At 36.8% G+C, this 17,114-nt stretch overlaps 1 protein-coding gene across 5 annotated transcripts in view; it reads right to left on the bottom strand.

Annotated features, from left to right (window-relative positions):
• The window catches only part of LOC139752082 (uncharacterized), a 106,498-nt gene that overhangs the window by 5,992 nt on the left and 83,392 nt on the right, over positions 1-17,114 (bottom strand). For all 5 annotated transcript variants that reach the window (XM_071667939.1, XM_071667942.1, XM_071667940.1 and 2 more), the window contains 9 exons: positions 14,692-14,905; positions 13,019-13,174; positions 11,847-12,031; positions 9,246-10,441; positions 8,490-8,767; positions 7,233-7,325; positions 6,127-6,281; positions 4,128-4,298; positions 224-449 (listed from right to left, as the gene is read on the bottom strand). In XM_071667939.1, coding sequence (XP_071524040.1) covers positions 224-449; positions 4,128-4,298; positions 6,127-6,281; positions 7,233-7,325; positions 8,490-8,767; positions 9,246-10,441; positions 11,847-12,031; positions 13,019-13,174; positions 14,692-14,905 — 2,674 coding nt within the window. The remainder of the gene's footprint in view (positions 1-223; positions 450-4,127; positions 4,299-6,126; positions 6,282-7,232; positions 7,326-8,489; positions 8,768-9,245; positions 10,442-11,846; positions 12,032-13,018; positions 13,175-14,691; positions 14,906-17,114) is intronic.

The raw sequence follows: 17,114 nt of genomic DNA, 5'->3' as shown, positions 1-17,114 counted from the left end.
CAGATAACACTCAAATATTGTAGCTAACATGCAAGGCTGAGGTAAAGCACCACAGTTGTGAAAGTCCTAGTCAGATGACAGCTTGTAACTCGACCAAAAAATTTCCCCAGGAGAGTTTTTGTCCAAGGATATGCCTTTACTGACAGGCCTAGGAGCCTTGCTGGGGTTTGAAACTTTAACAGGTGTAGCAGATAATTATTTATGAATTCCTTGTAACACTTACTCTCTCCATTTCACACATTTCCACCAATGAAACACGGTCATCCTTCATGCCATGTAACAAGAGTGTAGGAACTGTGATGCGGCGGTGAAAGGCAACATCTCCTTCAGGCCAGTTCTGTCCTTTAGCTACATGCTCAAGAACATAACGAGGAGTTGGAGTGATGGCTGACCCAGAGAGGGTGGCAGCAGCAAAGTGCTTCCCTCTTGGAGCATATAGGATTTCACGACTGTTGGAGAAGTAAAAAATTAAAGGTGAATCATAGCCAATTTACTCCCCACCCATTGAAAATCAGACCTGAGAAAATCTTCTGCTGCTCTAGATTTTTTTCAACAATATATTTTTCTTGCTAAAATTCCAATAAAGCATGATGGCCAGCCAATAAACAAAGCATGTCACCACTGGATTTGGTTACTTACCTCATACTGGTCTAGAAAGGAAGGTAACCACCAAAATAATTAACTGCTTGCAGTGATACATCATAAAAATACTCAACTTCTGAAATACTAAAAAAAGCAAGCCTATGAGATATGGAACTTTAATAAAAGCACTATCCTTTTGATGAAAGATCCTATCTATCATTCCTTACATTCTGTTAATCATAGAATACCAGTTGTGCTCTCAGAAAACGGTTGCCAACAACAATTGATACACTAACTTTTCCCACCTTTGTTTAGATATCCAACTGACTATCTACCCACTCTATAAGAGTCTCTTCCATTGCTAAAGAGGCATGGGAAAGGCTCTACTATCCTCAGTAGCCCTACAACCATCATATCAAGAGAATACATGTGACACCTTGGGTGATCGAAGTTATTCTGAGGAACACATGATTTGTATGTTTGTAAGGAAAGTAAAGAAGAATAACATGAGAATTGTTAAGAAGAAAGTGACCTAGTAATTTTAGCAGGATTACTATGAGTGAGCAGGAGGCATCCCCAGCGAACTCACACTATGGAAGCAGTTACATAAAAATTGCAACTAATTTTCTCATCATGTAATTCTGGGATAAAGCAGAACTTTGGTAACAAATACTGCCAATGAAAAAACACCTTCCATAAACTCCCTAAAAGTGACAGCAACACAATCTCTTCACTCCTTTGCATACTGTGAAAGGTGTTATAATATGCTCATGTTATATTTTATTTTTATTATACTTTGTCGCTGTCTCCCGCGTTTGCGAGGTAGCGCAAGGAAACAGACGAAAGAAATGGCCCAACCGCCCCCCCCATACACATGTATATATATATACGTCCACACACGCAAATATACATACCTACACAGCTTTCCATGGTTTACCCCAGACGCTTCACATGCCTTAATTCAATCCACTGACAGCACGTCAACCCCGGTATACCACATCGCTCCAATTCACTCTATTCCTTGCCCTCCTTTCACCCTCCTGCATGTTCAGGCCCCGATCACACAAAATCTTTTTCACTCCATCTTTCCACCTCCAATTTGGTCTCCCTCTTCTCCTCGTTCCCTCCACCTCCGACACATATATCCTCTTGGTCAATCTTTCCTCACTCATCCTCTCCATGTGCCCAAACCACTTCAAAACACCCTCTTCTGCTCTCTCAACCACGCTCTTTTTATTTCCACACATCTCTCTTACTCTTACGTTACTCACTCGATCAAACCACCTCACACCACACATTGTCCTCAAACATCTCATTTCCAGCACATCCATCCTCCTGGGCACAACTCTATCCATAGCCCACGCCTCGCAACCATACAACATTGTTGGAACCACTATTCCTTCAAACATACCCATTTTTGCTTTCCGAGATAATGTTCTCGACTTCCACACATTTTTCAAGGCTCCCAGAATTTTCGCCCCCTCCCCCACCCTATGATCCACTTCCGCTTCCATGGTTCCATCCGCTGCCAGATCCACTCCCAGATATCTAAAACACTTCACTTCCTCCAGTTTTTCTCCATTCAAACTCACCTCCCAATTGACTTGACCCTCAACCCTACTGTACCTAATAACCTTGCTCTTATTCACATTTACTCTTAACTTTCTTCTTCCACACACTTTACCAAACTCAGTCACCAGCTTCTGCAGTTTCTCACATGAATCAGCCACCAGCGCTGTATCATCAGCGAACAACAACTGACTCACTTCCCAAGCTCTCTCATCCCCAACAGACTTCATACTTGCCCCTCTTTCCAAAACTCTTGCATTTACCTCCCTAACAACCCCATCCATAAACAAATTAAACAACCATGGAGACATCACACACCCCTGCCGGCAAACCTACATTCACTGAGAACCAATCACTTTCCTCTCTTCCTACACGTACACATGCCTTACATCCTCGATAAAAACTTTTCACTGCTTCTAACAACTTTCCTCCCACACCATATATTCTTAATACCTTCCACAGAGCATCTCTATCAACTCTATCATATGCCTTCTCCAGATCCATAAATGCTACATACAAATCCATTTGCTTTTCTAAGTATTTCTCACATACATTCTTCAAACCAAACACCTGATCCACACATCCTCTACCACTTCTGAAACCACACTGCTCTTCCCCAATCTGATGCTCTGTACATGCCTTCACCCTCTCAATCAATACCCTCCCATATAATTTACCAGGAATACTCAACAAACTTATACCTCTGTAATTTGAGCACTCACTCTTATCCCCTTTGCCTTTGTACAATGGCTCATGTTATTCACTAAAAATGCCGTGTATGAAACAAGAATAAATAAGAAATAAGAGTTTACTTGAAATGTAAGAAGAGACTTTTCAGTATAAAGAAGGAAACACATTCTTTAACTCCTCCCCACACCTACCAGTTATTTCCCTCATACTGAATATAAGTGTGAGAGGTATAATAATTTCAAATATATTCATGTTATGTACTGATAATGTTGTGCATATGTAACAAATATGAGTGCAATCAGAAAACAAGCTCAGTAAAACAAAAGAAACATCATTTTCACATCTTCCCCTCTTATCTTACATTATCAAATGAGTCACTCACTGCCCCTTTTCTGTGCTCACTTAGCACTGGACTAGGCCAACAAAAAGGTAATAATGTAACCGTCTGTCTACTTTCTGTTACTTCTGATTGTTCATCTACTATTTCAAAATAGGTAACAATTTGTTTATCTTTTTTGCACACTCCATGAAGGAATTTCCATACCATGCCTTACAGAATTTAACACAAGCACACTTACTTCAGCCATTACTGGGATGAGCCTCAGTTAAGAAACAAAAAAAAAAAAAAAAATCCTATGACTAACTTTCATACCACTGCTAAGCTATGCACCTTAAAAATTCTTCTGTAGTGTATCCTTTATAGCATGACCTCAGTTCTGATACTCCATCAACAGTAAGTCAACTTTTGTTCTCTCAACTGGGGAGTAAGTCACTTATTATAAAAAGGTTGCATTGCTCTCAGCTAAAACACAATTCTAGTCACAACAAAAAGATCAGCAAACGGCACAAACATGCAATCAGTGCATGATCATGAGAACTTGGGCATGCTGACTTGGTGTTACAGCTTTGGTTATTGACAATTGGATTAATTATCAATAGAGGATCAATAAATAAGGCGAAGTTAATCATATGTTTTCATATAAAGAGTGGAAACAAAAACAAAAGTATACATAAAGAGCTTTAGATGGGTTGGTGTCATCTACTGGCCAGCCTAGTTAATAAAAAAAAGAATCTATTCATATTTTGTCATATCTTTAGAGATAATGGAACTAAAACTCATTGCATAAAACATTTTCATTGGGATATACTCTCCAATGTAACATTTATAGGCATAAAGCTTGAACAGAGGTTGAAGCCTATTGTATCATCACCACACTCTTTGATTCAGAATACATTTTTGTTCAAAGTATACAATTCTATAATCATTTCATTACATACAACCTCACCTGCAACAACCACAAGCCAAAAATGGGCTCAGGAATGCAGCAAGATGTGAATGCAGGAAAGATTTGCTTGGAGGATTGGGGATAAGGGGATTGGGTCCACCAGAGCTAGCTAAGACAACTAGGCGCACTGACAATGCTCGACCTCTTGCTAAAGCTGCAGCCAAAGAACATCTGTAAAATAAACATAGCTTTACTGTGCATGCAGCAATATGATTTTCTTTAAACTGAAAAGGTATGCTAGCAATTTGATTAGTACTAAACTAAATCAGGTAAGACCCTTGCATCCATTAACCTCTATGATCCACAAGGACCAGACTAGGGTAACCCATTTTTCAACCACTAAGTATTGTGTTAAGGTATCATTATGAATCTGAGCAAAAGATAATCAGAGGGTAACAGCCAACAAAATCCCATTAGTACTGAGTGAAGGGAAAGTCCATATTCAGAGGGCAAGTAAAAGAAGTTCTTAGTAGTTTCAGAAAACTGAGCACCAATGAAGAAGATACAGTGGAACGATACTGAAGTACTAGAAATGTAAAGCATCAATGCTAATTCACTGAAAAAGATATTTTGGACAGTTCCATCAGCTTTAAAATGTATAGTATTCATTGGAACACTGTTGAGGTTGTAGAGGATTGCTGAAAACATAATGATTTCAAAGATGGAGATTCATTTAAACACTTACATGTATAGTGGAAGATGTATTGAAAGTATTACCAACTATGAAGATTTCAGTGAAGGGATATGGAGAATTTTTGATGATCTAAGGACTACAGCTTTTTCCTGTTGTATCAAATAACTTCATTTCTAGATTATAATTCCAAAAACTCTTCCTTCACTAACCATTTTAGAAGTACAGGGTATTTCATCATTCATTAATCATTACTATCACTGCTTTTCTTACTAAATCATTATGTGATCAATGTAAAGCACAATAAAACTATATGTTGATCATATTATCCTTAGCTTCATACTTTTCATATGTTTTCATATAATATTCTTAATTTTGTATGCAGAGTGGTCAATATTTTCTCCATTACTATGTATTTATGCAGCACTTATGTTAATGTAAGCAATCATACAAGCTCATGAGTCACTTTTTCTTATGAAACTCAACTCAAAATGCCGCTGCTAAATTCTGTATATGAGGATGCTATGTTTTGGCATTTAGTTGTTGAGTTAATTAAGAGCAGAGCAATGAATCAATACTACTTGGGATCCTAGTGTACCACAAGCTCATTCATTTCTAACCCAGTTATACCAACTTTTTCCAAACACTATCATTTTGGCTACAGCTAGTGTAATGAATGGCAGAAACCACTGTTCATCTATATCTAATCTAAGTCTCCAACTACAGTGCAATCTTAATAAATACAAATACTCTAATAATATATATTCAAGTATACACATACTACTGACTCCTAAGTGTGACAAAGACATTTCAGATGTGACAAAGGCATGTACCTTAGTGCCAGGTAAAGACTTCGTACTTTCAACAGCTTCATCAATCTAACTTATGTTAACCCTAATGACTGACTACTTTGACAAAGATATTAAAATATGCATAATAAATTAAGCTTACTATATGAGTCATTAATGTGCATATACACCAATGACTACAATCAAAATACAAAATCAACCATAACTGGTTACTGTTCTATGATCTTTGTTCTTATAAAAATAAAACCTCTAACACTATTACTGTACTAGATCTGCATTCACAGCCCTCTTCTGGGAACAAACAATAGACACTGACACCCTTCCCATGGATGATATGGCCCATGATGAAAAAGATGAAGTGATATTCTGCATGGCACAATGCTACTTACCTGAATTAAGTTGAAAAAAAATGCATTCAAATTATTCCTATCTAAAGAGGTATTCAAAGAACTTCCATCCTCAAAGTAGATAAAAGAGTTGTCTGGTGTGACCATTAATCATGCAGGGAACTGAGAAATATATGGTAAACAATTCAAGTGAAAAGATAAATCATCCTTACCCATAACCATGTCCAATAACAACACACTTGCGTCCCTGAGGCACAAACAAATCAAACACAAGTGTTATGTGATCAAGCATTTGTGAAAAGGTGTATTGGGAAGGATCCTTGGGTGCTGAGCTTAACCCATGACCCATTAGGTCTGGAGCTACAACCTGAGGAGAGTGAAAAATAATTCTTACCGGATTATCTACAATGAAATATCAACACTTCTATACAAATCTAGAATAATATTCAACATTCTCCATATGCAAATGATTCATACCTGTATTACTTCACTTCTTTCAAATCTACTCCATCTTTTTTTCCATACCTGTATTACTTCACTTCTTTCAAATCTACTCCATCTTTTTTTCCATACCTGTATTACTTCACTTCTTTCAAATCTACTCCATCTTTTTTTCAATCAACATCTTGTTGCAATACAACCAATTCCATTGATTTAGGTTTGGAAAGCACTTCAAAGAGTAAAATGAAACCTAGTTAAGTTTATTGCCTCTGAAACTCAATTCCTTTCTATTTCTCATTCTATAACTCTGTATGACTTACCTGTTTTCTTTGACTGTTTTATATCTCCACCACACAGTATACATACCACCATTACCATATGTCAATATATCTTTAAAACCCCACATTACACGCATGGCTAAGTCTGCCTCTAAAAAACTGGAGGTCTTGTTCAAAAACAAGACTAATCTCTTCTGAGTAGTAACATCGATTATAAAAAAAGAAGTGTTTCATCCTTAAACACAGTGCCACTCTCATACCAGGGAGTTATATCCTTATATATGTAGCTGACAATTTATAAACTATAAAATGTAATGAAGATGAAATAATTGGTTACCCTTCATTCATAAACTCAATGTCTGTCTACTTGAGGAAAATATATAAGAAAATATTGGGATTACATTTCAAGAGTACATTAGGAATTCAATTTTATTACTTGCACAATTGCAGAAGCAGCATTCTGTCCTAATATTCTAATTTTATGTCTAATATTCACAGTCCTTACAAACAGCTTAGAAATGTTTTTATTATACACCTTTGATCTAAAATAAATTCAACTAAATACATATCTTTGATATAAAGAACAATGCTGGACCTACCTCATAGCCACAGCTGACAAAATACCATAACTGTTGTCGCCAGTTGTCACTACTCCCACCCATGCCATGAAGAAAAAGCAGGAGAGGTTTTTGCTGCATAAAAAACAAACAAACTTGAAAGAGATTAAAATACTAGATTATCCCTACCTCGAAAATAGTAATCTAATAAGGTCTGATGTAAACTTAACATGATTTACCAACAAAAACAATCTTACCCATTCTGATAGGTATTCATTATTCACCTTTATCATATAATAAAACTGTGACTCTACAAACAGGCATTTTGAGAGATATGCATTTAAGGTCTAACTTCGAATTTCATTTAAAGGTCAAGAGAATGAGAGAGCTTACCAAGTCTTATACAGAACATGATTCATGAAATGTAGTCACAGTACACTAATGACTGTTACATAAATGTAGATGAATAAATTTATGCATGATTCATTTCCATCTCTGAACATGAACTGATGATCAACAGAATGAGCAATCAGACCAAACTGATAAAAATGCTATTACGTAAAAAAAGTAAAAAAATCTAGGCCTTAAGTACAGATGCATGTACAGATGTTCTATTTGACTTAACTCTAAAAGCTGAGCTATTATTGAAGCAATGAGCAGACTTTCTATATCTAACAAAGTTCCAACATAGTCTAGCAAGGACAGTTATCAGAAACCAAAGCTATGTATACAATTACTTATAATTGTAAATGTATGAGTCATTTCTATTTTCAAACAAGACTATTTTCTTTTATTTTCACTTTCATCATTACTTCATTACAAACCTAATGGTGAGGATCATGTACTCATAGCCTCTGAAAATCACTTACAACCCATGTCTAATAAGTTAAATGTTTAAGGTATCCAGATGGATATTTACCCAAGATGAGCAACACCTTTAGATGGATATTCAAGTACCTCAATTTCATGGTTATGCACAAAGCCTGAGTGGGTGGTGAGGTGGCATCAAATGATAACTTCTCCACAGTGTAATTCATCCTGCAGCCATGCAAATGGGAACACAGTTTCATGAGTGAAAGAAACTGAGTGGCTGTTAGCTGTAATTCGTAGACCATGCAAAAGATAATACTATGTCATTTAACTAGACCTATCTTCAAATACTGAGGAGGGTAATTTCATGGATGAAATAACTCTTCTAGGATTAAAAGCTGACCAAGGTGATGCTAGAGGTTTTCTAGCCAAAGTGGAGTCAGCATTCATGACATACAAACAGAGAGAGAAAATGTCTCCATTTCCTACCTTAACTCTACATTCTGCACTGTTCTGGCAAAACTCTGAATCTTCACTGGGGTTTGATTTCTGCCACCAAAAAACAAGTTGGCGTGCCTCTTGCATATGATCATAAGGTGGATCATCATCTTCTGATTCCTCAATCACTGGTCGCTGAGGGATGGCTTGAGTTCCATCAGCAGCAGTGATGCGAGGTGAGAGTGAGGGGCTGGCTGTTGATGGTGTTGTGGGACAGCTTGATGATGGGGTGTCAGTTAGATCAGAAATGCTATTGACATTCTCAGTTCCTGAAAAAAAAAAATTCAGATGTTATGCAGGACCTTTACTCATGATTCAGCTGTTAACCCAGTTATCCATACACATGCATAACAGGAATAACAAAAGTACATAGGCCCCTGGCCATGCTGGAAGGAGCATAAAGCACAATAAAATAATAAAGTACTGAGGTGGTACAAATTAAGAATGTGTACATGGGAAAAAGGATAAAATGCACAAAAAAGTGTGCATGGATAAATATGACAAGAATTAAAGCAACATAAGATGAGAAATAAAAAAGTATGTATGAGAGATATGGTGTCAATAGTATGAAACAGTAGTGAAGACTGAAGTGTTTGGAGGGGTTTCAGAGGAATCAAAGTGTTACACAAGACAAAGTTTCTAAGTTTAGGATCACTAATTTTTCACACTTCTAAATCTGAAGAACAGTTCCTAACAAAGATTTTATACTTCAGAAAGGTGCACTGTGCTGCAAGTAAAAATACCCACCTGCTTGAGAGGGCTCTTGAGTTACAATTTGAGGTACATCAAGGGATAATGCCACATCTTGACCTTGGGGTACATGGCCTATGGAGATTGCATGGACACTTTCTATATTCATCTGAATGTTGTTCTTCCCAATGTCAATATCACTATCAGTTGATCCTCTTCGACTTCTTTGAAATGTTGAAGTATTCTCTGTGTCAGAAACTTTAGCAACTACACTTTCATTAAATTCGGTAAAATCTGAACTTTCTTCATGCCCATCAAAACCCAGATTAACTATTCCTTCCTTTGCTCCATAATGGTAACTAACAGAAAGTTCTCTAGGTGATGCAGGAGCAGAGGATGCTGCAGGTTCATACATGTATTCTGATATTCTGTTCAAAGGCGACCCTCCAACTTCATATCTAGGTACAACATCAGGAAGAAGCATTGAAGGACCCGCCAGGTCTTCTGGAACAATATCATCTTCAGGTGTGGAGGGCAGAGCACATGCACCATCTACAAGTAACTTTGTTGTGTCTGAGTAATGAAATTGAGCTGCATCCTTATCCTGGTTGACTATAACACCTCCTTTATAAGTCATGGACATTCTGGAGAGTTTTAATGTGGGGAGTGAATGGCTTTCATGTAAGGCATGTTTTGAGGATTCATGCCTACTGGGCTCACCCCTCAAGGACCCACTATTACTTGAGTCTAACTGGGAATCTCCAAAGTTACTTTGTTGTGCCTCTACACTAGGTCGTGAGTGTCTTGATTCATTTCTCAAGCTATTTTGCTGGGAACCATTCTTAGAACTGCTACTGCCAAAATCTCCCTTTCCAGAGTCAAACCGGAGAAAATCAGGTCTAAGAGAATTAGAGGCTTGCCTGTGTATAGCCATGAGGGAGCTGCTCAGAGAGAATTTGGAGCTTCCTGAACGAGACTGAGGCTTTGGGCTGCCAGTGTTGGACTTAGGACTGTGGTTTCTACCCGACAACTTTGGACTGCATGGACATGATCTAGATTGTCTTGGACTGTGAAGAGGTGGGGCCAGTCGCATACTTGCATCTGGAGATCTGTTATTGTCATTAATATTCATGCTTACACCATCAACAATATCTTGGGTGATAGATTCTTCTGCAAACAATGTGAAACTAGTACGCAGCTCATTATCCATCACACGGTAAGCCCTTGCCAACTGCTCATCACTCGCACTGTATCTGTGATGAAAAAACTAAGCACTAATAACATAATAAGTAATAAGAACAAATACTTTCAAGCATAAATAATACATTTCACATGAGAGAAAATGCAGATCTTCATACAATGGACTACACAAATTTCATATCTTGTACAGGATCACTGAGTTACATTTTAATCACCAATAATCATTTCCATTTGCATTTCTTTCACATTGCCGTCTATCAATAAACTGCTGATTTAACTAACCTTTGGTTCTGTGCATTTATGCAGTGCTAGTTCCTACTTCATATATACTGTTATTTCTTCTATATTCATTACTTTAGTTCATCCATGCCTAATACATACTACTGTTAGGTGATACTCCTACATTCTACAAGAATCCATTTTAGTAGAAGAACTATATATATTCAATACCTCAATAATGCAGGATACATTGAATATGTATAGAAAAAAGATGTTTCATTCATTCCAGCAGTCGCTTGCACATCACTAAATAACTTCGCATATCTATGAGGGATTTATGACAAGGAACTATTTCAATCAATGTTATGTTAAATGCAAACAAACTAGACTTACCTGAATCTAAATCCACCATATATCACATTATGGAACATTAATGCCGATGGAATCTCTCATGCAACATACATATATAATGGGGCTATACTCTTTAAAGCTCTGTCCTTTGGACAGAATAAGATAGCATTCTTATAATCATCACATACATTCTTAATGCCTCCAGTCCTTTAGGACATTTCCTTCTATCTAGGTTCCAATGCTTACTGCAAAAGAGCACATGTGTACCACATCATTCTTTCCTAGCATTTCCTCATCACTTGATCCACATGACCCCTACCATGTTTCACAGTCTATGCTCTTATCAGTGAAATTGCTACAATCACTCAGGTTTATGGAATACTGATATGAATAACTCAGATCAATGTGACATTATTAGCAACATAACATTTTTCTCACCAGTATCCATATCCATCGCCATTTTTGTCTCACAAGTATTCCTGCCATTCAATTAATTATCAATATCTATCTTCCTCCAATAAAACTTTACAAATGAATAATTTCTACACCACATTTCTTTCTTTTTACTTCTTGATTCACTCCCAGATTTATCTCCTGCATATGCAATATTCTGAAAGAAACAAGTTTGCAAATCTTACCATAAGACAGCCTCTTCACTGACAGCTTGTTTTATGTATTCATCATCTAAACTATCAGCTGCTGTCTCCTCTAACTTTGGACTTTTGTCTCAGTAACTGCATGCTGCATTTCTATTTTCAAAGGTGATTCCTCTTCTTTTCCCTTACTAGTCTTGCACTCTTGCATATGCAATATAATGGAAAAGAAACATGAATTCTGTAAATCAGGTTATACAATACAGAGTGGGAGAACTCCCCAGAGTAATCTTACCTCGAAAGAGCCTCCTCACTGACTGCAGGTTTTATGCACTCATCATCTGAACTACCAGTTGCAGCCTCCTCTAACTTTGGACTTCTCGTTTCAAGTTTAACAGATGGCACATGGGCTAAGACATTCTCACCATCAAAACAAGGAGCTTCTTGTAATTCATCATGATGACTCATGGCTCCCACAATCTAAAGTGAAAATAAAAATTCCTGTAATTGAAGTTAGTCTAACTATGATGCATTCCAACCATTTCTCCAGGTACTCATAAAAATGAAAAAATATTTCACTGTCTGAATGAATGTGAGGGATCTGAATAAAGTGCAAACGAACTACTTAACACAGAGTGATATGAAATTAAACAGAGAAAATCAAAAGAAACAAAGAAGAGCAATTTTGGGACAGATTAAAGATGAGAAAATAGGCTTTCAACCCAGGCAAAGATTTCACAGCAATCAAGACTGGACACTTCAAATATGCAAGAGCTTTTAATTCCCTTTCAGGTTATCTTTGGATGATGTATGACATGCAAACACAATCCACATGACATTATAAAGGTCCAATGAGCCAAGTGAAGTTTTCCTCTTAGGTTCAGCTGTCTTTTCCTCATGGTAACTTGCTCATATTCAAACAGCAAGCAGGAATGAAAAATTATACATTTTGTTTTATCTTAAACATGCTTGACTTTCCAGCCTTTGCATGACAGCATCATGAACTAAGCCTTCCAGGATATATCCTAGCTTGGTTATTTGTGTCTTTACTTTTAGAAAGTGATACTACAAAAGGGGAGAATTTCCAGTCTCCAGCTCCTGTCATTCTCATGAAGAGTTATGACCAGTTATGAGGACAGTTAATTTCAAGGCTAAATATTTCTATAAGAGACATAATTTCGGTAGAATCCAAGTAAGAGTTAAGATTCCAATGTCATTCAATATTTGATGCTGGAAAATAAGTCTAAGGGGTTTATCAGCTGTTCACCTTATTGTTTTTAATAAATGACTAAGTTTAAGTTAAAATTAAAGTGTGGCTTGAAACGAAAGACAGAGATAGATGGAAGAGGACAATGGACAAAGTGATGACTAAGAGTCTGCCATGCTACACAGGCAACACAATAAAAGGTGTTATAATGACTGGTTATATATTTCATCATAATCTTATAAAGCAAAATGCTATCTAACCTTTTTGTTACAAACAGAGCAACGAAATTTCCTCTTTGACTTCCTTAAACTACGTCTTGAACGCCTGAAGTTAACAGTGTTTTGGTTGGAGTCAGCCATGACATATGGTCCTTGCCAGTGATTAAACCAATAGTCCTCCAACGATGCCAGGGATATCTGGAAATATATGTTCCCTTAAAAAATGTATTTGAATCTTACTGAATAGTAAAATGACCAATTCCATGCACATTACAGATGAAAAACTTTCATTTCCATTCTTTCATATATGAATTTTGTTTTCTTGTAATGGTGAATTCTCAGCATCATCAATGGGTAATTTTCTTATTTTCAAAATTAGGAACCATGCAAAAACTCAAGAAAGACATTAAGTTCTATCTAATTTGCATTCCTAACTACTTCTCCCATTTTTGTGAGAAAGCATTATTAACAAACAAAAAACAACCTTATTTGCATACATCCTCTCTCTAGCTGTTATGTATAATGTACTAAAATCAGAGCTTAACAGCCAAATCCCATAGACTAGTGATTCACCTAAATGGCAGTACATCACCCCTCTACAATAGTAATCCAATTAATCTTATTCCAAGTATGCCTCTCATCCTCCTGAATGTTCAGGCCCTAATACCCTAAAGGCTTCCTACACTCTATCCTTCCATATCCTTCTAGGTCTCTCCCTCACCCTTTTTGACATGTAGATCTGCTTAGCTTGTCTTCCTTCACTCATCATTTCTATGTATCTAAACCATTTCAGCATACCTTGGACAGATCTTTCAGTCAAACTGCACTTACTACCACACATCTTACATTGTTTTTACTTTTTAATCAACCTGCTTCACACCACATACTGTCCCTGAGTATTTCATTTCCACCATGCTCATTTTCCTCCCTTTTATGTTGAAGGTCCAAGACAGGCATCCGTACAACACTGTTGGAAATATGGTACTTTATAATATACTTACCCAACTTTCTTCTAGCAGACTGTGACCTCACCTTCTATGAGCTCCTTAATCGATCCACAGCATTAGCCCCCCTCTTCCATCTCATGAATCACTTCAGCTTCCATGGTTCCATCTTCTGCCACATCTATTCCCAGCAACCTACAGCACTCCACCTCCTTCAAGTCCCTCCCATTCAATCTTACTCTCAAACCATTTTGTCTCATTCCCCTAATGCACTTTATTGCTTTACTTTTGTTTGCCTTTACCCTCAATTTTTTCCTTTAAAACATTCTCCCATATTCTGTCACCAGCTTCTAAAGATTCTCTTTGAAGTCTGCCAACAAAACTACATCTTCTCCAAACAGCAACTTTCCATGCCACCCTACCTCTAACACATCACAGATCCACAGCTCATTATAAAATCCTTGCATTTACCTCCTTCACCATACTATCCAAAAACAGACTAAATACCCAGTGTGATATCACACATCCTAAAAAATGAAAAATGGCTCTAAAGAATCGAGAGCATCAACAAATACCCTTCTTCTTTCATAACTTTTTTAATATATGTGCTCCTTACAATAATGAGAACTTAAAACATGAGAAACAAATTAAACCCTATTACCCCTAATCTAACATCCACATCTTCAGTGACTATAAGATGCTAGCCATCTCTCTTGCACATAAGCAATCTTGTTTTCATTGATCATGAAAACAGGATAAAATTCAACTTACTTCATCTTCATCTGGAAATTTTATTATATTTTCTCTCTGGTCACCATTTTTAGCTGCTGAGAGACGCGTCACCACTCCCTCTGCTACAGAAGGATTGGCTGGATGGAGGTGCATCACCCGCAATCTAAGACCAGGACCACCTACTTCTACCCAAACACGTCCATCTGAGTCATGACCCAAGTCACCGGTGGCTATGCCTACAGAGTTATGTCGTCTGTAAAAGAGTTATCCACACATAAAATTACCCTGAGAGACAAAGACTACAGATCAATTTCAATGAGGACATGAATGATGCAGAACATAAAAAAATTACAATCTGAGAAAGGAACCTAAGTAAGAAAAAGAGATAATACACAGTCAAAGCTCATAAGAAAAAAAAAAAAAACATGGGACAAAGCAATGGACAGACTTTTAAAAATCAAGTAATTATGAGCAATGAAACTGTCTGAACTTTTCACATAAAATAGAGCCAGAAACAGACACCCCTTCACTTTAACGCTGCCTGAAACTTTCATACACTACTTCATTGAGCTCTGCTAAACTTGCCATGTGAAATCAGTTATGCTTGGCCATGCCCCTAATATGTTTCATTGTCAGAAGAGAATTTCAAAAGATCATCACACTGCCTCTTGATGTCAAAAATTGTTGTTTTAAACACAATCATATGCCAATTATTTATGTTAAAATGAAGATATGTACTGTTTGCAAAAATCAACCCACACCCATAATGAATAAGCATAAAAATCTTCTAAAGTGTTTACAATGATGCTGCTGTAACACATAACAGTGAAGACAAGACCAACAAACTACATAACTACTTTTCTGATATTGATTCACAAACAAGATGGGAAATATTTGTGAGAAAGGTAAATTAGTCCATTTTCCAACATAAGTGGATATAACAGTGTTTTGGTTAAAAACAATGGCAAGCACTTAAGCACCACCTGTACTTGCTCTCAGTTTCTTCTAAGAGAATTATTTCATCATATACAAGGAAAATATAACTACACAAGAGAGTACTGATTACAAGTGTTAAACAACGTCTATGTGTGTACATGGCCTGTCTCCTATTCATTTCTTCCTTTTCATCAAAAGTTTCTTTCTTCAGAAGAAACCATATGCATTAAAATGCTGAGTACTTAATACCACATTCCTCCCCTTCTTGCAGTTCAACTGCATTATTAGCAGATAGATTTACATTTTGTCTTGTCCTGTCTTTACAAACTTAGATTTGAACTGGGTTTCCAGACAAGAAGTTGCAACACAATTAACTTGATACTTTTAAAACACAATTCCTTCCCATTCCTCCTAAAATTTCATCATAACTTTCCTCTCTTCCTGCATGATTTCATTGTCAATCACAACATACTGGTATCACCTTAATATCTAATTTATCTTGGAAACCATGCATTACACAGAAAGCTATGTATGCCTCTATGAAACTGGGTGTCCCATCAAGATGCCAAAAATTTCTTCTCTGAACAGCTCCCTTGTACAAAGGACTGATTCATCTTGTATGGAACACTACTCTAGGATCTGTAGAGGTTCTAATTCTACATTTTCACTAGATGGAGTCCAAAGCAAACTGATTTATCAACTCAATTCAGTCTGACTTCAAAATTTGACTGGTGCACTACCGTACAGGTTTTGTTCTCTTTCTTGCTTTCTGCCCCTGAAAACTGATTCCTACTTATGTGCTCTGCAACATTAGATAGACCATGTAATACCTAGCAAGCCAAAGCAATGCATGATTATAGTGTGGTTGTTGGTAATTCAAATGTAGACAGCTGTGAAAACTAAGCCTTAGAATTCTTAAGCTCTAGAATTCTTAGGTTTCTTATGTCTTTCCTAACAGCTAAACCTGCCACTTTTTAAAAGGAAAGTTTTCTACTTCTTTCTACAAATGAAAAATTATTCCTCCTCTTTTTTTTTTCCTTAATTCACCAACAATTTAGCCCTCTATATTTCATTTAAGGCCTGGCCTTAACATGGACTCTTCTCCATAACCAGAGATTTGACATAAAAAAAAAGGATATTCTGTATCATCAATAAAAAACTCACATCATTCTGATGGCTTTTTTCCGTAAGTTACACCATGGCCTCAATGTACAACAGAGTCATGTTCCTACACAACCTGTCATCTGCCAAATCCACCAAAAGTTGAACCACTGAAAGCTGTTGCAAGATATTATGTTCCTCCTCTAAAATCTTAATCTAACATTTATGGATAGATTATACTATAATTGCAACAACTAAGCTTACTACCAATACACAGTAGCAAGCTTTTCAAGACATAATTCAGATGCTTTTACTAAAAATTGAAAAGGTATTGCACTAAATGTGAGGATGAGGGTTTTAAGCATTGCTGGAACAGGATGGGTAGCCTGGCTGTTACTAGGAGGATGAGGGAAGGGAACTAAGGT

The sequence above is a fragment of the Panulirus ornatus genome, chromosome 12 (assembly GCF_036320965.1).
Source record: "Panulirus ornatus isolate Po-2019 chromosome 12, ASM3632096v1, whole genome shotgun sequence".
NCBI classification, from domain to species: Eukaryota; Metazoa; Arthropoda; class Malacostraca; order Decapoda; family Palinuridae; genus Panulirus; species Panulirus ornatus.
The sequence above is the reverse complement of the archived record's forward strand: the minus strand, read 5'-3'. Positions and strand labels throughout refer to the sequence as shown.